This window comes from Beta vulgaris, chromosome 5 (assembly GCF_026745355.1).
Source record: "Beta vulgaris subsp. vulgaris cultivar EL10 chromosome 5, EL10.2, whole genome shotgun sequence".
NCBI classification, from domain to species: Eukaryota; Viridiplantae; Streptophyta; class Magnoliopsida; order Caryophyllales; family Amaranthaceae; genus Beta; species Beta vulgaris.
In genome coordinates this window covers 42,373,501-42,399,452 of record NC_079206.1, presented here as the reverse complement: position 1 = coordinate 42,399,452, position 25,952 = coordinate 42,373,501, and the positions used below count along the sequence as shown (strand labels likewise).

Below are 25,952 nucleotides of genomic sequence, written 5' to 3'. Positions count from 1 at the left end.
AATACCTGAGTAAAGTCAAGAGCATGACGGCCGGATTGTAGAGCTTCGAGGTAAAGCTGGTACCGAGAGCAGAGAATATGGTGGCTGACCCCCTGTCCAAGCTGGCTAGCTCAAGTACCAGCAACAAAAAACGGAGCGTCATGGTAGCGACACTGACGAATATGAGCGTTGACACCTCCCCATCCACCATAAATACCGTTAGCCAGGGTACAGAATGGTACGATGATATACTGGCATACAAGTTGACAGATACACTACCGGAAGATAAGATGGCGGCTAACAAGCTTAGAAGAGACTCACCTTGGTACTGCATCTTCCAAGGTTAGTTGTACAAGAAAGGCTTCTCGCTCCCACTACTAAGGTGCGTGACGGCCCACGAGGCCATAAAAGTAATCGAATGAATTCATGAGGGAGTTTGTGGGAACCATATCGGCGGAAATACATTGGCACTAAAAGCACTAAGCGCAGGGTTCTACTGGCCAACCATGCTGACAGACGCGCAGGCCTACGTAAAGAAGTGCGACAAATGCCAAAGGTTTGCACCGGTAATTAACCAACCGGCAAACGATCTGTAGCCAATCCTCAACCCAATCCCTTTCGCTTAGTGGGGGATGGACATTATAGGACCATCCACACCGGCATATGAGGGAAGAAAGTTCCTAATTGTGGGTATTGATTTCTTCACAAAATGGATTGAGGCAGAACCGACCGCAAAGATCACGGCTAACCAAGTGAAGAAGTTCATCTGGCAGAAAATCATCACCAGGTTCAGGATTCCTATGGGGATTGTCATGGACCACGACGTCTAATTCGATTGCGGACCCATCAAGAGCTTCCTAAGCCCGTACGGCATCAAGTTCGCGTACTCGTTAGTATGCCATCCTCAAAGCAATGGCCAAGCAGAAGCCGCCAATAAACAAATCTTGAATGCTTTGAAGAAAAGAATGGACGACCTTAAGGGTACATGGGAAGACATGGTTCCTGCGGTGCTATGGTCCAACAGGACCACCGAAAAGGAAGCTACCGGTGAAACGCCTTTCAGGTTGGCGTTTGGGACAGAAGCGGTATTGCCGGTCGAGGTAGGACTGCCTAACTGGCGGATCCTAAATTACGACCCAAAGCTGAATGAAAATCTGCACAAAGAAGATCTGGACCTCTTGCCGGAGGTTAGGCTCGCCGCTGAACTCAAGTCGGCAACATACAAAGATGGGATCAGCAGGGCCTATAACAAGCGACTGCGAAGCCGGCCAATTGTGAAAGGAAATCTGGTACTCAGGCGCACAACGGCTACTGGCAAGGCACATACTAATGGAAAGCTCACGACCAACTGGGAAGGACCATACCTCGTGAAGGAGGAAATCGTCCCAAGGGCTTACCAGCTAGAAGACATGTCAGGAAAGCTACTGAAGAATAGTTGAAATGCCAGTGTTTTTAAGAAATACTATGTCTATGTAGCAATAAGGCATTGTTGCCAATAGCTTTTATTTACTTAACAATAGGCTTTATAGCCAGTAGTTTTATTTGTTACTGTTATAGGCAATAAATTCGGATAAGCCGGGAAGAGTCGTTTTACTTAATAAAATGAGCATCTTCCAATCTCATGTGTCAACAAGTTCTCTAACGGTAAATGACCTACGCGGATCGGTCGTTACTCGAAATACGGTTTATTTAAAGGCCTTGGCAGTCAACGGCCTAATTGGATATGCTGCTTAAGGATAGGATAAGTCCCCTGACGGTCAATGACCAATCGAGATCTGTCATCAAGTGGGACCCCTAATTAATTACCGGTCAATGACCTTAGTGGATCTGCCGCATTAATTCGTTAAATGAAATATTCATAACCGGTCAATAACCTTAGTGGATCTGCCGGATTAAGTGAATAAGCATTCAAAATTACCGGTCAATGACCTTAGTGGATTTGCCGAATTAATTGGTTAAAGGAAATATTCCTAACTTCGGTCAATTAATGACCTTAGTGGATCTGCCGGGTTAAGTGAATAAGCATTCAAAATTACCAGTCAATGACCTTAGTGGATCTACCGGATTAATTCGTTAAATAAAATATTCTTAACCGGTCAATGACCTTAGTGGGTCTGCCCGAATTAGGGTAATAAGCATCCAAATTAACCGGTCAATGACCTTAGTGGATGTGCTGAGTTAATTGGAATGCATAAACAGGTGGTTAACTGGTCAGGACCTATATGGATATACCGAATTAAGCAAATTACTCAAAATATTATTAAATTGCGATAAAACAGCAAAGACGACATCCAAGTTGAGCAAAAGTTATGATACTTCCATTTAAGTAACAAAAAATATTACAACCCTAAAAGCTAAGTCGGCTTGCCACAGGCGGCAAGACCGTAAAAGAAGATGATAAGAAAGCTGAATCCTATTCTTTAGGCTCTTCACCTTCAGGACCGTCGATGACGACCACATGATCACTAGGATCTTCAGCAACAGTGGCATGGTCGCCGACATCCTGACCTTGATCGTCCTCGAACTCGCAGCGGGGGTCAGCATTGTTTATGTCGGCCTCGGTCACCCCAACGTCCAAAACTTCATCATCGATCGGGATTTCAAAATCCCGGGGACCATGAGCTTCCTCCACTTGGGACCAGACCAGGTTCGGGATGGCATGCTTAGCACACCTCATGGCAGCCGCCAAACCGTCGTTATACCGGTTGGCCAGGCGAGAAACAAAGTCTATGGACTTCCGATATTCGCCCACTACGTTGTCCTGACATACCTTGGCATCAGCGAGTTCCTCCCGGAGGATACGAATCTTGTTATCTTTATTCGTCAAGACTAGGGAATGGTCGAGCACCGCTTTAGTCAAGGCATCATCAGCTTTCTACTCAGCTTCTTTGGCGGCCTTCTGATCATCACGAGCCGCCATCAGCTCTTGCTCCTTCATGGCCATTTGGCCCTTCAACTTCTTATGGTCCTCTACCTCCTAGAAGTAGGAAGTTTGGAAATACCCGTAGAGGTCACACAACTCCTTACCGGACTTAGCTGACTGAAGTAGACATCACAGAAGAGGGTTATAACACAGAAAAAACCGACAATACACTTGTAAGATTAACAAGAAAAATTGCTACTTACCACGGCCAGGTTGTGCGCATGCACAGCAGCAAGCGCCTGGACCTTATCCACCAGTATAGCGTATTTTGCTGCATATCTTTCAAAATACGATATCCCAGGTTCCCTCCCTCCAAAGGACGGTCCAGTAGCAGTGACTCGTCGTCCAAGACATTGAGCTTGCTGGAAAACTTCGTCGTCCCTTACAGGAGACCGGGACCAACACTTCTTCAGTACTTCTGGGACTTCCACCCGGGATCGTTCCAGAAAGCCGACCTTGCGCGGCTTAGCAAAATGCTCCAACCCCGGCACCATGTCGGGCAGGGTGAGCTGCTTGTAGATCTTCGGGCGCAACAAGGAGATGCCAACCTCCTCCACCCGGCCTTTCATGAGGCCTTTAGGGTCCGGCTCTCCCGATCCCGGAGCAACAAGAGCTTTGGCTGGAGCCTTTTTAGGCTCCTTGGCCTCCTTCGACCCCTTCTCGGCCGCATCATCAGCCTTCCTTTTAATAGGAAGGAGAGAGGTCTTGCGTTAAGAAAGGGGGATAGGGTCCTTATCATCCTCCTCGTGGTCACTACTACAAAAATTGCCAAAGAGACTACTTATAGGAGACCGGTTGAGGTTACTAACCCATTTCTTAAATGTAGGAAACCATTGATTATCTAAAACCAGTCTCTTAAGTTTAAGTATTTGACTAATGAAAAAAGTTGTTGTGAAATAAGAGACTGTTTCCAAGTAAAACCGGTTTCCTTGCTATATTTTATTTTTTTAATTCAATTTTTTTTCAACATAATACACTATTATACGTATGTATTGTTATTGTGAAGATTTAGGAGACTACTTCTAACTTCAACCGGTTTCCTAAATATAATAATTTTAAAATTTTCTATTATTTTCTTCTTGCTATTCATAACTTACTGTGTTTTATTTTTCATTTAGGTATATTGTTTATAACTTTGTTGTTATCATGAACATAATTAGGAATTAGAAACATATACATTAATGTTTGTTGGGTTTTTCAATTTGGAAGAAGTCGATATCTTACATATTAACCCAATGTTGATTGTTGGCAATTCCATAGCCCTTGTTATGAATTAAGGGTTGAAATTATTGTTTTCTACTATAACTGTTTAAGATTTGTGGAAAGTTTGAACTCAAGAATTTACTCTGTAATTGATTTGATATCGGTTGGAGTACTTCATAGTTAAGGTTTATGTTTTTTAGAGCTTTCAAGTGAAGCCCTTTTATAATGTTTTGATTACTGATTGCTTAATTAGTTTGGGATGTTGATGATAAAAAAGGACAAATTTTTATCAGATATTGAGGGGAAATTTGGTTGTTTGAAGTTCGATTTTGAGATAGGCTAAAATTCTGGGGAAAAATGTATATATAATTTAGTTAGAAGGAGAAGTTAATTTGATCAATTTTACCAACATTAACCTAAATGTTAGATTGCATTGTGATTGTGCATTTGATTTGTGAAGTGGGTATACTTGAGAAATGCAATGGTAAGAGAATTCTTATGCCAGATAAAGGATGTGTAGGATTCTTCACTGTTACAAGAGATTTTGTTGTTACATACATAATTTGGGCCTTCTTTTGTATAGATTGAGCTGTGTAAATCGCCCTTCTTTCGAGATTGGTTCAGCGAATTGTAACGGGGTCATAAACCAGGGGGATGATAAGATCCATTTCATCACTGTGATTCAAGAGTCGGATTTTTTTTTTTTTTTAAATTATAGCTTAACATATACTTCATCACTATGATTCCAATTTGTTAGAATGAAGACTGAATTTGCCTTTTCTGTAGATAACCCAGAGCAGAAAGAAGAGAAATCTTGAAGACCTAAGATGCTTTTCATTTCAATTTCATACATTACACCCTCTTTAGTCCTTTACATAGCTGATTCCCTCATAATTTCAATGACAGTTAGTGATTACAACGGAATTGAAATACCGACGGAGTGAAGGCGTGGAAAACTGTGTTCGGATCGTTAAGCATTAACGGAGGTAAATTCAATTGTTGTAAATATTGTTTCTTAAGGTTCTGTAATATTTCACTAATACACACTAAAATCTGTCTATAAAGCACTTAGATTTCCAGGTTGAGTTAGTGTTCTCTATCTTGATGCCAGGGGGGAACGTTTTTGAGTTAATAAAAGAAAGCATAGGATTGTCCAAGAATATGTATCACTATGTACAATTCAGGCTTCTTTACTGGCTGCTGGCATAGTTGCCATATATCCTGGCCACTTATTAATGTTGGAGAAAATGTGTAAAGATTTGCTTCTCGGTCCATGAACATAAGGTTTCTGTATCTCCAGTTCATGTAACTTGTGAGCTTTACCCTTATCTTTCAAGTTATGTTGTTCTAGACGCTAATTGTTTCCTTGTACTGAGGTCTCACACTCTTAAGTAGAAAGAATTACTATGGTCTCAGTGGTGTCAGAAATGTAGCAATTATCTTAAAGAGGGAAACCAGGTCCAACCTGAGGTTTCTCTCTGAATCATGATTGCCACATCTCTGGGTGGTAGTTGATAGGCTTTCTCGTGTTCTATGTCTCAGTGACTTCAAGTAATCCAGAAAGGGTGCCAGTTTTAGTATCATTGTGAAAAGTTCTTGCACTTACTTCAGAAGCTAGTCTATAGATGTGGCTACCTTGTTAGTTGAAGGGCAAGGGAGAAGCAATAGGTTTAGACATTTTATTTTCATTCCGGATTGAGTTTGTTGGGTTTGCACAAAGAACTATAAAATAAGACTTTTACCAATTTGCTACAAAATTGTTATCACACAAGGATACCTGTCAAATTCACTTACCTTGATCTAGCCTACATAAATAGCCACAAGTTGTTAGGACACTCACAAGAGTAGTTTTTGACAGTTGTTTCTCAACCTTAACCTGTACATATAACAGCGAGCAATATATGAGTTTTCCTTCCACCCTGCCTGACAATGCTCACCCTTCCCAACCCTAATCGAAAGAAAAATCAGTCACAAAACCTTATTTAGTCCAGGTGCAGCTTGTATTTGCATTTCCTTTGTTCTTTGGTTAGAATTGTAACAAGCATCATTCCCTTCATCATCAGTTAATGTGGAGGAATAGCTCTAAAAGTTCTGAACAGCAGTTTCAGATAGAATACTTCGTAATCAGAATATTAGAATGCCTAAAGAAACTATTACTGCATCACATTGATATAATACTATATTATAGACAGAAGTTCTTGTGAACCAGCTTCTTTAAGCTGGGTAGTTATGTCAAATTTCAACAATTTAAAAAGAAGTTATAGTATTAAGCATCACATGACATAAAGTGCACATACAGAGTAACCATCATATGACTTTAAGAAATCTTTCTGGCTAGAGCACCTCCGCAATCCTTTTTGCTGATTAGAAGATTTTGACTGCATCAAAGGTTTTTGTTTGCTCCAAATGTTTAGTTCTTTGGGCTTGACATGAATTCTGTTTTTCTGAATGTGTTCATTTTGTAAAACCAGGAAATTAGAAGTCTTGTCATATAAAAATTAAGTATTTATATGGTTAACATAGACACTAGCAGAAATCAGCAATATTGGTTTGCATTACATCTAATAATTTTTTGGGATTGAAAATATCTGTGAGGAACGAGGAGAATGTTATTCTTGCTCAAACTAATAAAATACATATTTATACTAATTCTAATTATAATTATCTGAAAATATTTTGTAGTACTTTCCAGGGATTCCTATCACTTATTCCCAAGAGATGATCGGCGCGCGAGTTAAGAGATATGTGGGTGGATTATTTAAACAATCAAACACAAGACGATGGAGATTGAAGACGACGGTCAAGTTTGAATTGTACATATTATTTGATTACTTTAGAATTTTAGTTTTAGTAGCTAGCATTAGATTATAGAAACTTTATTTTATGACATTATTAGAAGAAATTGATGCTTTGAATAAAATTGCTTTTGTATATAAATTGAATGTAGCAAATATTTTTTTGACATGATGAATAAAGCAAGCAAGAATTTATATTTAATAATATTCTTGTGGCTATTTATAAATTGTTATACAAACCTGTCAAGAAAAAAATTTAAAAAAATTGTTTTATTAGAAAAAAAAAAGCGTATGTACAAAGAGCCGCAAATATAGAATAATGTATGTATTGTAACATTTTACTAAAGAAACCGGTTGTGGTCAATAAATGGTTTCAAAGTGTAAGGCAAGGAGACTGGTTTTTAATGTTAAATGGTCTCCTAACCTCTTTACGTATTATATATATACTTATCTAAGAGACTGGTTTTACCTGTCAACTGGTCTCCTACATAAACAAGGAAACCAGACATTATAACCGGTCTCTTAGCCTAGGACACCTGTGAGATGGAGATGTGTTATAGTCCGGTTTCCTAGGCCATTTTCAACCGGTTTCCTAGGCTTTTTTTGTAGTAGTGGGTCCGAGCTTCTGCCAGCCCCACGGCCCTGCTTTCCGCCGCGACCTCCTACACTGTTAGGAATTGAAGTAAACCGGCGTGTTGGCTTAGGAGGCATGTTGCTGATAGGCTCGTAGTTATGATTCAGGTGCAACGCCTCTCGGATAAGGTGCTCTCGGCCTACAAACACAGAGAAATGATGAATTAGAAGCATAATCAACACAGATATTATCTACAAATAAGAATGGAAGTGACCAATAAAAACCCACCATGGGGGTCAGTAGTACAAAAGTAGAGTGCAGAAAGGGCCGGATTGCTCAAAATATACTTGACATGAGGAAGCCAAGTGAGCGGCACCAGAATCTTTTTCTTCTCTTTCAGGGCCGGTATGGTGGTGGCCGGGAAAAAGTTATAGGCCTCTTTCTCCCGTCCGCTCAGCCCTCTATCAGCGATGTGCTCCATCCGATAACGGGGTTTGGTCCATTGACGACGTAGGGGAACGTCGGCAGGTACCTTCACCTAGAAAATGCGCTCTTTCTAATGTTTCAAGGAAGTGAGTTTGGGGTCCGTCAGCTTACCGGCCTTGGTGTACAATGACATCCAACCACCCCGGCCTTGGTCTTCAACGTCCCGAGATCTCTTTCGTTTTCCTTTCCCTTTACCCTTAGATGAACCGTCTTCTTTGATCCAATGAAGTTTACGGAACAGATTCAGGGTCTCCGTAAACCCTTTGTATCGAACTATCCAGGCGTAGTCAATCAAGTTTTGCCATCCTAACGGCGAGAACTGAGCCCAACAGATATTCCATGCCCGAAATATCTTAATGATAAAGGTTCCACGGGAAAACGAAGGCCGAAATCTAACATGTGCGCATAGATCGCTACATGTCCTGGGGGATAGTCTGTTATTTTATCCCCTTCGGCCGGCATCACTAATTTATAGTCATCAAGAAAGGTGAAGTATACCGGCCCCTTAACGAGAAATCTGTTCTCGCGGCATATATTCGCCCAGCATAATCAATCTCCACAAAGGCAGCGCTACCGGCCTCGTTGGGCGGCATGTACCATTCCGCCAAAGCCTCCTCGTCAGAGTCGGTCGGGATTACTTCAGGAAAATCTTCATCTTGCTCAGCCTCCAAGGTGACAGACTCCTCATCCGACAACAGAGAGCGGAAAACGCTCTCGACATCATCCAAATTAACGGGCGACGCCTCACCTTGGGCCCGAGATGGCCAGGGTCTGGCCTCACCTTCCACCGCTATACCGGCTGGCCTCGACGATTGATCTTCGCCTGGGGGAATAGCTGGGGGAACGCTCGGCAAGGCCCAACATGGTCCCATATTGGCCATAGACCGGTACTCCTAAATCATCTCCAAGCACCACTACCAAGCCTAAAGGGGATGCACGCAAGGCCGACTCCTCGTTTGTTCTACCAGAGGTATTACAGTCATGGCGATTTTTGGTCCTACGTTCGTTATCAATATCTACTACTGGTGAATGAATAGAAACTATAGGATTAGAGGAGGTTCTATCAGAGTTAAAATCACTATCAGTCATAGCGGAAGGGCTTCCAGATATATTTTGTGAATCAGAAGAAGAAGAAGAAGAGATATTGATAATTTAAGACGGTATGAAAGATAAGGAAAGATTTTGTGGAAATACCTGCAAGAAAGAAAAGGGAGAAAATATGAACCGATATCTGAATGCACGTGAAAGCCGGAAGACAAGACCCAGTCAAGTTCTTTAAGACGCAGAAGATCAGTTTAAAGATATAAAGTCCGTTAGGAGAATTAGAGCAAATGAAGGTTGATGACAAGTGAGGAGCGGAGGTCACCCAAAGCGTATTTATAGAAAAACTCACGGCTTGGATTACGCGACTCTTCTTCTTCCCGTCCTTGATCACGCCACGTGTTATGAAGCACGGAAACATCTGTGAAGCAACTTCTCATAATGAGTTCTGACAGCAGTCACGCACATCGAGGTGACGATTGGGATTCCCCAGCAATGGTTAACCTTCCCGCGCTATTTCATGTCAGTTATCCCATGACGGTTTAACATTTACTAAGCAGGATACGTCTCTACCAGACATACCGGCTTGGGGGCTAGTTGTATGGGGGCTGACTAAGTTCCATACTGGTCCACGTAGATCAATAAGAATCGTCATGGTCAATGCTCTTATCATAGAACCGTTGACTTCGTCATACCGGTCTCGTCAGGATAACTAGACGGTACTCCTCCATGGGCCATTCTCACATGGGCCTGGGCTTGATCCAGATATTATCTAAATGCGCCTACATGCCTAAAGATAAACATCAATAGAGGATAAAATATTCCAAAAGGATGTACCTATGTCCAACCAATAGGAGCAGAGTCCTACTTGATCAATGACTCTTGCCGGCTCCTATAAATACCCCGCTGATCTGAGTCATGAGGTACATTCACAATCACAATCATACTCCACTTGAGAGCTACCGGTTTACCCATTTCTGACTTAGACATCGGAGGGGCATTCCTCTGATCAACCCCCGAGGTTAGCTTACGTGTTCTCTTTTGTAGGAAATCAAACCGGCTTACATACAAAGGAGACAGCGGTTCATACCCTACCATTTATTCCATACTTGTACATACATGATCATTTTTAATATGGGAAAATTATGTTTATATGTTATTATGAGTGATGATCGAATCTAATCTACATCTAAATCTAAATCTACTCTAATTTAATTATTCTAAATCGAATCTAATCTAAATCGAAAAATATATCTAAATACAAGAAAAATTCGCACATATGTCACAAAGTCATTCATTTTTCTATGTGTCAGCCTCCAAAAACATTGTCATGTTTAAGACATTTAAGAAATGTGTTTATGTATCGCTTGGTTATGAAGGCAATACTAATCAACTGCTCAAATCATGCTTCAAATGAATGACTTCCAACTTTTGTCGAATCCAAAAGATTCATTTCAACGTTTTGTTGCTACATAAAGGACTAAATAGTACTACCCAATATATACCACCTGTTGCTCGATCAATAAAATATATAACAAAAAAAGGTCAATAGATAACTTAAGATGGCACAAAATGTGAAGTTTTCTACACTATTACATAAGAAGAACATGGTGCTATTCATCTTTTGTTCGAGTTGTTTGCTGGTTGATCAAGTTTGCAAAGAATTTAATTTAGAGTTAATTTTCATGATATAATTGATGTTAATTTTCCAGAAATTGGTCATAATTATTTTACCAGTTCTAATGCAATTTTTAAACGTTATTTTATGGGAAAATTTAAATTTATATTGTCATTAGTGTAATTTTGAAATTCCAATCACATTAATATAAATACCGAAATTTCGCTTATGTTGTTTAATGGCTTTACTGTTGTATTTAATTTTATTTTGGTTATGGAATAGTATAATATCTTACTCTGAACAAATTCACAATTAATTTATCACTAAGGATTCAAAAAATTAACCTACATAATATAAACAAATCATGACTTTTAACGAACTATCATTATGATTGTTAATGTCTTCGGATTTAAGTTAGCACAATATGATTGATTTAATAATTAAGGATATACAATCCGTAGTGGATTATAAGTGGGCTGGGGTAGAGCAGAGCTTGGCCCTTTTTAGTTTACTAAATAAATTCAACCAAGTGCAAAGTAATAAATGAAATCAATGTTTGCATAGTGGTAAGGGAAATCAATAGTAGTGGTGAGGACATACAACTAAGTCATGTGGATTGTTTTTTGTTATCCAAATTATCTTCTTTCTTTTCAAACTCCTATTTTTTTAGCTCAATCTTTTGTTCTCTCAATCCTCTGTCTTGTTCGAGTGGCCTTTTTATGTTATAAGTCCTTTTTTGTGAAAAAATTTATGCTCTATATATAGTTGTTGCTATGGGGCACAAATAATATAACACTGGCCTTATATACACACTATGTATGTGAAGTTATTATCTAAGTTAAATTAGTTGGTTATTCTATATTCTTTAAAAGAAATTTGTTTAAGTAAGGAGTTAGTTTCCTGTATTTTCTTTTTTTGGATTGATTTTTAAACAATTAAAGGAGTTAGTTTCTTATTTTTTTCTATTTTTTTTTCTTTTCCCTACTTGTTGGTGTCTCCTACCTCTTCCAACTTTAAGTAAAGAGAATTTCCCTCGTACATTAAAAAAAAAAAATCCCACAAGTGTTAGGTTTATTATGTCCTTTGCCTAATTTTGATTTTTTTTTTCCATTTATTGTTACTATCTTATATTCATCTTAAAACAATTCTTTCTTTTCCCTATGTAATCAATCATTTTTTTTCCTCAATCATTCCTAAAAATCATACAAAACAAGTGTACCTATTATTTTTTATTATGACTTTAAAAACAATTTGGTAATTGATTTAGTCAAATAAATTATTCCTCCTTTTGTCTGAAAAAAGAAATTTATTCCTCCAATTTCTTAGAAATCTATATACTTACTTATGAGATGTTCTTCATATCCTTGTGTTATACCCATATTTTTTAGTATTTATTTAAATAATTAAATATTTATTTTCTAAAATAAATATTTTAAGCAAAGGGTATTTTAGTAATTTTACTCATTTTAAATTATTTTGGCGGGAATATGTCACCAAATTTGGATTTGTTAAACCTTTTGATTTAAATTCCAGTTAAAAATTTTATTGAAAAGTTTTAAACATTTAAGTATTTATTATTTTTCTTTACGGTAGAGATTTTTTAAAAAAAAGAAAACATTTTAATCCTTGATGGCCGACCACCATGTTTAAAGAGAGGGGGTTTTTGATTTTCTAAAACTCCCATTTTAATAATGGAGGTTACAAATCTTGGTTTAATGTCCTAATTTATGGTGAAGGTTATAAACTATTTAATTTTTGAAATTAAGTACTACCTATTATACTTTTATAAATAACTTATACCTTAAGCCATATTTTCCAGACAAAAACTTTGAAGAATTCAAACTCTTACGTCAAGCTTTTTCCTCCTTTTAATAAGTCTATTTTAGTCTTGTATTTCTTATTCAAGTTCCAATTTTATTTGGTTTAAGAAAAAGGTTTTCATGTTTCTTACTCAAAAATATAATTCTCATGATAGGTTATGTAAAGATTCATGATTAGGTTCATGTTAAGTTCATGTGATAAGCTACTTATTAGATTTTTATATTATTGGTTGGTTAGGAGAATGCTCAAGCATAAGACTAAGTGTGAAGATACTAGTATACTCTTTGTGCAAGATCAAGGCACATTATATAGCTTGATCTTTTGAAATGTGATTTTATGGGTTAAAGTTGTTTATTGATCTGGTGGTTGGATTGATTTAAAAAGCTAGTTTAATTGTTTACAACAATTTTATTGTTCACTTATGGAAATAAATAGAATAAATGATTTTATTAATCATATTATATAATGTTTTGTTATCCTTTTTGGAAATTTAATTTATTGTTACAAGAAATGGTTTGATTGGTTTTTATGAATTTTGAATGTTCGTTCTTCATTCGGTTTGTTCGTTCTTCATTTTCGATCTTCGCTTATCTCGTTTCTTCGCTTTCATTCATCTTCACGCCATTTTCGTTCTTCGTTCTCGGTTTGTGATGGAGGAGTAGAGAGGAGATAAAGGTGAGGGCGATTGATTTGCGGTTGTCGGTTTGTGAGGATGGAGTAGAGAGTAGAGAGGAGAGAGAGAGAGGAGAGATTATTAGGGTTTGATTTTTTAATGAGGGAGGAGAGAGATTAGGATGTTGGGTCGTTTTTTAATGAGCGTGCAGGCCTTTCATCAAACGCGGTAAATGAGGGCCTTCATCAACACATTGGGCCTTTCATGAACGTGTTATTTTGGGCTTGTAGAAAAAAGCTCGTTTTTGTTTTTTTTGAAAATTAATAAAATCTGATGCGGTTCTAGGAACCCTATCAGATTTTAAAAAACCGCATCAATTTTTTAATCTGATGCGGTCCTCTTGTAGATCGCATTAGATTTTCCTCCGAGCTTTCCTTCCCATTTTTTTAATTGATTTTCTGATACGGTTTTGTAAAAATCGCATCTGTTACCAAGTGACAGATAAGGTTTTTTCCACTAGTGTCAATTGAAGATTAAACCCCAAAAAAAACTCTAAAACCGAGACATCCATCCCGTGAAACCCCAAATCCCCTGTTTTTCTCTTCTTTTCTTCTCCCCTGCTTCCGTTGTTCACGGTGCTTCACCGCTGCTCGGAATTGCTGCTCGATGAACGTTGCCGCATCACCTCCTTCTTCGCCGGACCCGTGACACGTTGCAGCGTTCTTTCCCCTCATTCACTCTTTGTCCATTTCGTCTGATGTGTTGATGTGTCTGTTCGGTGCCAATCATCGGAGTCGTGACGAACCACCAGGCTGCTCGCGTGCCGCCGCTGTTATGTTGTTGTTGTGTCGTTGCTGTTGGGTTGTTGTTGTTGTTGCCCTGCTCTTTCTCTCCCGAAGCTCTGTTAGTGTGTTGGTGGTTTGCTAAATACCGAGGTATCTCCCCTTTTTCTTGTGTTTTGAGATGTTATTGTTGTGTTGATGCATGGTGTCGGTGTTGTGTTGTTGGTCGTTGCCGCTCGTTTTTCCCCTCTTCTCTGTTTGTTATTGTTGATGTGTTGTCGCCTTATTGTCGGAGTGTGTATTGGTGTTGGTGTTATTATTGGTGGTGGAGGTGATGTTGTTGTTACTGTTATATTATTGTTGGTGGTGATGATGTGTTGTTGTTGGTCTGTGGTAGTGGTCGTTGTTGGGTTGTTGTTCTGTTGTTGTTGATGTGGTATCGTCGTGGTGATGTGTTGTTGCTAGTTGTGGTTAGTAATCAGTAGGAATAGTTTGTAGTTGATTGGCAAGTTTAGTTAGTTTAGTTATATAATTTAGTTATATGATTATGAATTTGGATGCTAGTCGATGGAGCTAATATCATTGAAGTTATAGTTATTAATTAAGGATTAAGAAAATCAGAATGCTAAAGTGGAGGTAATTTCTAGATTGGGAATTAGTTATGGTTTCACTTTGTAGTTTAGATTAGTTTAAGGATAGTTATTAATTATCGTTATTGTTGTGAGGTGATTGTGACTATGGAGTTCAAGTGAGAGCTGGTGATCAAATTGTCGATGGACTTGGAGCTTCATTAGTAGAGAATTGGATTGCGCTTCAGGTAATTTTTATGTTCAGTAAAATATATTACTTATGCCCATGTGTGTGTGGAGTGTTCTATTTTCATATATAAGTCCGTACTATGGCCACAGATATGAATGTGATGATGAAATGTCATTGATTGATTATTAATACACAACTGTTTTGTTGGCTTAGTTCATGAATTAAAAATAGAAAGTGGGAAAGGTATGGGTGGAGGATCGTTTCTATTTTGACCTTATATGGTCGGCTACGCTCCATAACGAACCTTGGGGGTAGTATTGTTGGGCTCCATAACGAACCTTGGAGGCAACGTCTGTCCAAAGCTCGTACTTGCCACTGATTTGTTTAAGAGAATGAGTTATGCTAGTGTTGTAACAGAAAAAAATGATTTGACAAATAAAATGTTTATAACGGGCTGAAGTAAAGGTTACGAGTTTTCCACTCATTTTGGAATTTCGTTTGTTTTATATTTCTTCCCTCAATTTGCAGGTTTGGTGTTGTGAGCTCGAAATTGGAAGTGGAGCAGGAATAGGATTCTGTTTTAATTTGCTAAGGATTATGTTTGTATTTTAGATAGTTGATTTAGGAACTAATAATTTTTTGTATGTACTATTTGGGAATTTAGTTGAGTTATTTGTGTATTGAGAATATTTTTCCGCTGTGAAGTAATTTAATTAAGAGTTAATTGTATTTTATGGATGTTGAGTGTGTTTTATTAGCAGTTCGGAAGAGCAGGCTGTTACAGTAATAGAGAAGTGTTGAAGCGGAAATTAATGGAAGAAGCTCATAGCTCAGCTTATTCGGTAAACCCACGTGGTGATAAGTTGTATAAGGATATAAATCAGGCCATAAAAATTACTCCCTCCGTTTCCTTAAGATTTTCCTTGTTACTGTTCCTACTGATACCAAGGATGATCCATTTGTGGGGGGTGTGGGATGGGTAAAGTAGGAGAGAGAAAGGGGTTAAGATAAATAAACAAATGAAAAAGGGTTAAAGTAGGAGAGAGAAAGGGAGTAAAATTGAATTAATAATGTAATGGTGGACCACATGATATGGACATCAGAGGGTAAAAAGGGGAAAAAAGTTCCAAATAAGGAATAAAGTAAAAGAGGGAAGATCTTTTGGAAACGCACTCAAACGAAAAGAGGAAAGATCTTTAGCAAATGGAGGGAGTATGTTGTATGTGTGCCTACTTTTTTAGATCCATCTCTTCCTGAAAACCAGCCATACCCTAAACAATTTCTTCACTAGGAAAAATCCATGTTTATCTTCTTTGCTGCATCAATATCTTCTGGAGATGCCACGACAATCATGATTCCTCTTTGACTACATCAACTCTCCGTGCATATTCTCCATAAAATTAAATGTGCATTCATTCTAATTTCAATCTCAATTCTAAATTCCTAATTGACAATTATACTACTAACACATCAAATAAATACTCACTAACTGTTAAAAGTTAGAATCTTGATCTTTTCAATAGATTTCTCTCTCACTAATTGTAATAAATTAGAATATTTTCAATAGATTGGCATATCCACTCCAACCTCATGTTATTGTTAAAAATAATTCGAATCTTGATTCTTCTCACTCACTGTTATAAATTTTAAGAATTATAGGACTCATTTTAGTATTTATAATTATATGATATCTAATTGCTAAATTCTACATGCAAACATAAAATAATACAAAACGTCATCATAATTAGTGAAAAAAAAATTTTTTTTCAAATAAACTTACCAAATAATTCTGATCTATATTGACCCATTTAGAAAATTTCTTCGAACTCCATTTCAATCCAACTCTATTTTGTATATGGTCTTAAATCTTCGTCACTTTGTAAATAGAATGATTTGCACCTTGGTTGCATCGAGGGATTATAGTAACCATGCTTCAAATGCAAAGAACATGAAGATCAAAGGCGTAATTTCTTCATTCAATCCACATGCATGAGTTTTATAATTGTTGTTGTTGCAAAATCGATGATTTGAGAAAATAACAATTCGAGATTTTGGAGTATAATTTTGATGGATAATTTGTGGCTTTAAAGTTAAAAAAAACGTGGATACTTATATATGAGAGAAGGTAATTTGATTTGCTTGCAATCTCTAAATTTTAGAAGATGAGTAGGCATTTTTTCTTTACTTAATTTTTGGAGGTTTTTGATGAGGAATTGGAGAGGAAGAAGAATGGTTATTGTTAAATTACCGACCGCCACACAACTGGTAGGTAAATACCAACATATTGCTTGTAGGTGATTACCTACCGCTTTTACCAACCGCCCAGCGGTAGGTAATTACCTACTACCACAGAACGGTCGGTAAAATCCAAAAAGCGATAGGTGAAATTTTACCGTCCATCTTTCAGTTGGTGATCTGAAATTACCAACCAACACTATACCAACCGCTAGTCAGTGACCGTTGAGCGGTCGGTAATTCTTTTACCCTCCGTTTTTCGTGTTTTACCGACCGGTTGAGGCGGTCGGTAAAAACATGAATTCTTGTAGTGATATTGTTCTAAAAGAAGTTTAATATATGGCACCTCAATATAAGGAAGAGGAAGAAATAATCTGTAATACTCCGTATTTTGGAGTTGATTCGTTATAATTAAGAAAATATAAAGAAGTTAATAAAAAGGTATTTTAGTATTATTTACATAATAATAAGAATAGAATAATAATAATATGACTCGGTTTAGTTAGTTTCGGATTTTATAAAAGATTAAACCGAGTTCACTTGACCTAGGGTTGCCACTTTATAACTAGGAGAGTATAAAAGAAAAAAAAAAGGGGGGGGGAAATCAGAAAAACCCTAGTTCTCCCTCTCTCTTCCCTCTCAGCCGTCATTCATTCTCTCCTTCTCTCTCAATTTCTCTCTCCTCTCCATTCCTCAGTCGTTTTCTCCTCTCTCAAACTCTGATCTCTCTCGTTGTTCTCCCTCTCCTCTGTTCGTCTCTCTCGTCGCCTTCGACGAAGTAAAGTGCGAGGGTTGGGCGAGCGGTTCGAGCTACGAGGCGGTTCGAACTGTGAGTTGTGCGAGTGTTTTCTGTGAAGGCTGAGTGTGTGTGCGTTCGAGGGTATAAACGTGCAAAGGGTGGTGCGACGTGCTGTGCGAAGTCGCGAGGGAGGTTCGTCGAGTCGTGTGTGGTCTGTTACGAGGGTCGAGGGCAAGCGACAAGTATGAAGTCGTGGAGCGAAGGCTTGTGCGAGAGTTGTGTGGGTGTTGTGAAGTGCGGTACGTTGTGCGTGCGCTGCTGTGTGTGGGGTTTGTGCGACAGATCTGGACTTGTGCAAGTGCTTTGTGCGAGCAATTTGGTGAGCGAGGATCTGCACGATGAGCGGACGAGTGTGCGACGAAGTCGTCGAGTGGTGCGCGACGAGTGACGCGTGTTGCGGCTCGGGTGTGTTGTGTGTCGAGGTGGCTGTGTGGCGAGCGAGGGCCGCCGGAGTTTCATTGCCGGAGTTTTGACGCCAGCGAGTTTAGCGGTATAAAACCTAATATGTATATATTATATTAGTTTAATTATATATTCTGTTTTCATAATTATGTTAAGATGTAATTAGTTAATTAGTAATTCAAGTTAATTAGTAATTAATTAGACTGTATAATTAGTTTAATTTATTATTCTGATTTTAGTTGAGAATCTGGTTTAGGTTTGTAATTAAGTAAGATGGGAAGCAGAACAAATTATATTATTGTTATTAGTTGGAGGTACAATTTTAATATGCGAACCTAACTTTTGGACATAAGACTTTTGGACATAAGACTGGATTGGACCTAAGATTTTTGGACATAAGACGTGGTTGGACACTTGGCTTGATTTGTTTGGTAAAAGTAGTGGACTAATTACACTAACTAAGATTAGTTTGCTCACTAACCATGACTCCTAAAAGACACTAAACTCATTAGAATAGAAAAGTAACGGAAGTTCATGAACAATGAGTCTAGTTATTGTTTATATTTCGAATTACTAAGTCGTCAAGGACATAACACTAAAGTATTTACTTAATCGTTTAGGTCCCAATTTCATAAGCGGCACGTTCGGTTAATACAGCGAAAATTCTTCATTACAAGGTACTTACGCGTACCAGTTTAATCCCAAGTATTAGTATCATGATAAGGTTGCAATTCATTCTATTGGAACCTAGAAGCATAATAGAGAACGTTTGATTGTTGAGATTGTTTGGTAATATGTTTGTAATTTGAAGTTGATATGTTGCATTGGAATGCGTAATTCGATCGTATTATGAACATGAGCATTGTATTCATATTAATCTGATCCATAATGTAACAAGAGTGTTACAAGAGATACGATTTGAGTACTATGACTAAGAGAACATGTAAATGACTCTATGTGGTTCTGAAAAGAATGGACATTATTAAAAAGTGAATTATGGCAATAACTTGTAGCTGGACTCCCTACAAGTGATGAACAATGGGGGAGTGTGGGACTTGTCCTACACTCCTACGCAGGCCTACTGTGACGATAGTTGTGTCCTTATATTTTTGATAACTCAAGTAGGCGGAAGGTTCCGTACGATCTTAGGGGTATGCATACTAAGGTGATGGGTGTGAGACGGAAGGAAACCGTATTTGCATTTCATCTAATGGACCAAGTTGTCTATTAAGGATTCAGCAGCCCGTATGATTCTAGTAAGATGATGGTGCCCGTTCGATGCCAAATAAACAAAGATTAAAGGATGTAACATAACGTAGTATCATGCTTAGGATTGTTCATGCGTGCATTGTTTATGCTTAGATGTATTCAATGGTTCATCACGTACTCAGCATAGCTGATTATGTGTTATTATGTGTTTGTTGACCTGTGATGAACCATTAATGCTACAATGGGGAGTAGACTAGGTGTGCTGGTGCTGGTGCATGATATCAAGCATACGGGGGCTAGTCTTTAGTTTTCTAATTTAAAGCATTTTGAATTAAGTACTATTGGGTTTTCTAGGATTTACGTAAGTGGTTTGTGGTTTGAATAAAAAGGGATCGTTGATGATTCCCGAGTTGTAGTTACACTTTTATTTCCGCTGCATTTCAGTTTTCGAGACAATATTTTAAGTAACGTTCTTTCTTATATATTATGCCTTGCGTTTCATCGCGGCGTAACACTCCCAAAGTCGATGCGACGTAGTTGTAGACGTGTATGGGTTTTGGGGGTGTTACAAAATTGGTATCAGAGCTAGAAGCTCCTATTTTCAAAGACGTTTTAAAACGATTTCAAAATGGGTAGTATGGGATAGGAGCATATAGATCATGTTATGTGCATTAAGTCATAGGAATGATTTCAGTTGCAAATTCATTTCGTGCATTGAACTCGTATGTGTTGATTGTTTGTTTAATTGAAATTGTGAAAGATTCTTGAAATCTTCGAACATGACTAGATTAAGAGAATGTACAAGGATACGTCAAAAATGATGTTGGACTAAAAACTTATTTTAGTATAAAATTACTTCATTGATCAAAACGATCTTAATCCTACATGTGAATTTCGACGTTAAAATGAGCATGTTAGCTCCTAAACATGTATATATATATATATATATATATATATATATATATATATATATATATATATATATATATATATATGTTTTTAAAACCTATATATACAAAAGCTTAGACTATTTTATTTTCTTTATTCACTACTACATTAAAGGGCAAAGGCAACACATGAAAACCGTTGCAATAGGCCCAAAAGTAGTTGCAGTAGACCTATTGCAACGGTTTTGAACCGTCGCATTTGGTGGCGTTGCAATAGGCCTAATGCAACGACTTTTAGGACCTATTGCAATGGCTTGATGAACCGTTGCTCTAGCCCAATATTTTATGCAACGGCTATGTGAGTCATTTGTTTCATGTACATTATTATGGAACAATTAGGCTATTGCAACGCCCATTAGCAAAAGCTATTGCAACACCCATTAGCAAAAGCTATTACAACACCTATTGTTCCAAGCTATTGTACGACCTATAATAATATATATATTTGTGACAAAGATTAAAAGTTGCTTCAAAAGCTCAAAATAGTTGTCATTTTTATTTTGAATTTAGTAATGAATTTATAAGAGTACTATAATCATGACTAAATTCTTATTAATACAAAGTAAATGTTTTAAAACAAACCAAATTAAATAATTTTCTACAATACCACAAGAAATTTCTAGCATACACATTACTAAATTACTTTTTAAATAGTGCCTAAAAGCACCATATTGCAATATATTGCTAGCTAGATCCGGCCACCAATAGCGTATATAGCTAGTGAGACATCTATGTTTGATCTCCTCCATCGGCTCATTGTTGACCTAGTAATTCAAACAGTGTAATTAAATAGTTAGAAAATACTAAATTTAGCAATTAAAATTGAAAATAGTGTGGACATAATAATAAAAAGTAACGGAGTAAGAGTGTAGATATATAGAAGAAACTAGATGAAAATAGATTAAGGTGAGTCAAAATTGAGTCCATTATGATGGTAATTATATTATAAAGATAGCAAGACGGACAACTTTATTACAAAGTAAAATATCAAAAAGCATGAATCCAGAGATAAGCTTCAAAGTATCACGGTTTAGCTAAAGTTGATTTAGGAAACTCAACATGGATCCTGCAGCCCAAACAAAATAGAACACTATGCACGATTACTTGTCCCACTAATATTTGTTCCAAATTAGATGCAAACCACCTCATATCTGTTAACTTGCCATCATTAGTAGGGGGTATTTTTAGACCCAAACACAAACCTCATGGGTATTTGAGGAATTTTCCAAATGTGGGGGATAATTTGGGAATTACGCCAAACCTCAAGGGGTGGAAATTTCCCAAAAATAATTGGAGAACATACAAAATTGGAGTCCAAAATATGGCTTTGATTATATACCTACCAAAAGATAATGCACCCTACTGAAGTACTAACCTGGGTAAATTACTAGAAGAACATATGGCTGCTAAGAGACAGACCCTAGCCTAGTTAAAAAAGACGCAAGAGACACAATAGTAAAGCAAAAATGGTGGACCAACAGCTGGAGTACACATTCGAGTGACAAGGAGATGCAACACACGCTCATTATAGATGGAAAATGGAAAGGTAGCAGAGGAAAATGAGGTATAATGAAGGCTGCATATGGGCTATGGATGGTTTTTGATGGAGAAGAACGACAAGAAAAAACAAGGTCAAAGTAGAATCCATTCAATATCAGCGATATAGGATGAATCCTATGCTTTACTTCATGGTATCAAAGGGAAATCCACAACAATGCCACCGAACTTGAAGTATGGATAGATTTAAGGGGGTTACTAGAAAGCTACCAAAAGCCCACCGCTTATACTTAAATTTCTCAAGATACCTTCACTTACAATTAGATATGTTAACGTGAAGGGTATATCCCAACCGCTTCTGGGTACTATGATGAAGGTCTTGTAAATTTTGAGGGGTTGGGATAGTATTTGAATGTATTTCTACTTCTATCTTGGAGAAGTTCATATTTGATTTTGAAAGTTCATCCATGTTTAGATTCATATGTATATATACAACTGATTATAATATGAATATTTCTTGATAGATGAGGGTGTCAAATTTTTGGACGTGATTTATTAGCACCCTTGTTTGCTACTCTCTTACAATAACTAACATTGTTTGGACACCAAGAGTGGAGAATAAGGTGATGAAGACATTCTTAGAAGGTGAGGGCATATAATAAAATCTCAGAGACAACACATAATTCCATACAGAAGGTTACCAACACAACTCTTTTATAATGCAGAGTACACAAAGCAGATAAACAGTGTAAAGAAATTACATTAATCAATCCATGGACAATGATTTCATTAATTGTTGTAATCTTGGAGAAAAGCACAAGATTAATGTGCTATCTTCTTATTCTACGTATCAACTACTTTCTTTCAATTGAAAATTGTATCTTTTTCAAACAATGAAACAATGGGGGGATTAAAATATATAGGTGCAACTAGCACTCTATACCCTTGGCTAAACTAACTGAATAAATATACCAACTTGGTATATGATTGTATCTACAAGCCTACAAGGATATAGGATATTGACTGGTATAGAGATACAGGCCAGGTTGCATGGATTTGTAGGAGAGTGGAGACACATGAGTTTAAGGAACAATGAAATAACTGAAGTCCCCCTTTAAAGTTGTTGTTTTGAAACAAATTACTATTCTAGATTGCTTATATTTTGATGAAATGTCTTATTTTTATGTCCTGTAGACGCCACCAATCTTCATAATCTGTTATGATCTCTTCTGGTTGGAGTGCTTTCAGATTTCAATCATTGTTGAATAATACAATATGTCATAAAGACACAATATACACACGCAACTGAGACATATAAGTGAAGACTAGATACAGAAAGAACTTAACATTACAGATTTACAATGAGTAGGAACTTATGGCTCTACACTAATCTGAACCACTATCTTAAAACTATCATGTAAACTTGACACCACTAACAAGAGGAGCAAACCCTTTTGGGTCCCCCCTTGTCCACCTAAATACTTTAGAAGGTTGCCATGATCTAGGAGCATTCATTCGTCGTATAATCCTATGTTAATTGCACTCAAGTACTCATGTAGGACACGATCGTTGTGTAAGTGTCAAACTCGGTTATGTTATGAAAAAACTTACAAGGTTACGACCTGAAATGAAGGGTCCAAGTGTCATATTTATGTTGGAGTGTAAGTGAAGAGTTTGAGTAACTTAAGTATTATTTATAGCAAAGGGTTCAAAAGTGAACCTAAAATCTCTACTTGGATCTGAATAACATATACATAGTCATGTTAAATGATCTGAAACATTTGTGACCATTGGTAATGCCTATGACTAATACATAGAATGGTTTTGTTGTTCATACTTCATAAATCCTGATTGATCATTAACTCAAAGTAACAACAGTTGCTAGTTCTAATCTACTACTACTACTATTAAGTAACAAGTTCTATTATGATTTTCAAGCATTTTTGCAAACCATAATGTCCAGGAACTTCTTAAATAAAGTTCCATAAGACCACTACCCAATTTTAACATGCACTAATGGTTCAATTATGCCTAGACACGAATTGGGATAATAGACTACTCGATCACCATATCAGAATTTTGAAATTAAAGATTCTGAAATTGTTTTCTTGAAACTGAATTGAAATTCAAGAGTTCATATAATACATGGTGAAACTAAAGAAACTTATTAAAAATAATGGCAACTCAAGTTAAATTCACATATTTGAACAATTTACCTTGTTAATTTTGCTGCTAATAATCACAATCTAGCCTTCTTCATTGCTGCTAATCATAATTCACTCTTCTCAGTCGCTGCTAATCACGAAAATTCGCTCCTATCACAACAATGCGCTGCTAATCATTCAGGATTTCATGAGGTTGAATTTGCAGCTTGTGTAGGGAATTTCAATAGTATCTTAGGGATTCGAACTTTGATTTTGTGGGTTACACTTTAATGGGGAAAAAGATGACAAGGTGATCGATTGAAGGGAGGTTAGGGCACGACTAGGAGGAGCAAATGAGCAATAGAGCTGCTGCGTAAAAAACTGACATAAGGGTTTGAAATTTAGTGAAAAAATACGAGGGAAACACTAATGCTTTGTTGGCCTTAGAGGCACGCACAATTCATTAAATCAAGATATCGTTGCCATAGGTTTTCCTTATGTGATGAAGAATAGAGATTGAGGTAGCTATTGCAACGACAATATATTGTCGTTGCCATAAATTATTCTAACAGGACAAGGAGTATAATTTGAGGTAGTTATTGCAACGACATATTCATTACCGTTGCCATAGATCAAACTAGCGCAATGATCTTACATCAGTCATTGCCATAGCCCGTCATATTAATCTAAATTCTTACGAGTCGTTGCGCTAGACCCATCTATTGCAATGACATCTATTAGATCGTCGCATTAGCTATTTTAATGTTGTTGCCTTTGTTAGAAAATGTAGTAGTGATTTTCGCAGATGGTTCACGACATAGGTTCTAAGGATTATCTGATGAAACAACCAATAGGGGAGGATTGGGATGTTTGGGCTCATAAGATGAGGGCTGCCATGGATTATAGAATCATGCAAGGGGAGCAGTGGTTAAAGTCTGAGTGTTCTAGGATACACTTTATGCTTCGGTATGTCCCAGACATAGAGCCTTATCGATTCGTTCATCGTAGGTATGGAGATATGTGGACCGAAGAGGGAAATTTTAACAGAGAGAAGCATACCTACTGGCACCCAAACCTTCCTACTGAAAAACATTTCCTAGTTGACCTCAAATACTGCGAGAATGAGTGGAGGATTCGTGAGACGAGAGGTCTAAACCCTTCTACTTCATCAGCATCAGCCCGAAGAACCTATTATGTGGGGGAAAGTTCGGGAGCTAGGGTTGTTGATGGGAGTTCTGAGAACCCAAGGGTCAAACCTAAACCATAAATGCCACCTAGAGTTGCAAAGAGGCCAAGATACCAAGCGTTTGAGGACGAGATAGTACCTGAGAGCTACCAAAACCTTAAAACCATCACCTACGTCTCTGATGATGAGAGGAACAATAGGACCTTTATCGTAGTAGTTGACAGGGATCATGCTGCACCGGTATTAGATGGGGAAAATGAGGATGAGGAACCACCCCCATTAGAAGACATACCCATTGAGGAAGAGGAACCTGTTGAGGAAGAGGAACTTGTTGAGGAAGAGGATCCCATTGAGGAAGAGGATCCCATTGAGGAAGAAGAACCCATGGAAGACCGAGAACCCCTACTGGAACATATACCCATTGAGGACGACGAGCCTAATGCGGATGAAATTGACGTGGAAGAAGTGATAGAGGATCCTGAATCAGAGGATGAAGCTCCCCGCCATAGTCCATAGTTCCTCTAGTCACATATTTAGGATTAGAACTTTTGTATTATTTTTGTCGTATTTATACATCAGTGTTAATAAGGCTTGCATGCCGAATAGTGAGTAACGTTACTTAGTTATTTATATATATATATGGTATTTCTTTACAAACATTAAATTTTCATTTTCAATAATAGTACATGGTGTTATTCTTTATTATTGATTCTGGCATCTTATTTAAGATGATTGTAGTGCAAGTCAGTAAAGACTTAATATTTGTTCGCAATAACTGGTTATATGCACAATGTGTAATCGTTAAATGAATTAAAGATTATGTGTAAGTCACTGAAATAGCTATTATGTTATTTTCAGCGCAGAATGGTTCGGCGAGAGGCACACCTGAAACCTCTCTGAATATCGAGCAATCGATACGTGACTTGGTGCAAATCACTG

At 37.4% G+C, this 25,952-nt stretch overlaps 1 protein-coding gene across 1 annotated transcript; it reads left to right on the top strand.

Moving 5' to 3' along the window:
- The first annotated feature begins 25,094 nt into the window (after positions 1–25,094).
- Positions 25,095–25,529, top strand: LOC104893613 (uncharacterized). The gene has a single exon (XM_010679741.1). It carries the CDS (start codon positions 25,095–25,097, stop codon positions 25,527–25,529), a length of 435 nt encoding a protein of 144 aa, XP_010678043.1.
- The last annotated feature ends 423 nt before the right edge of the window (positions 25,530–25,952 follow it).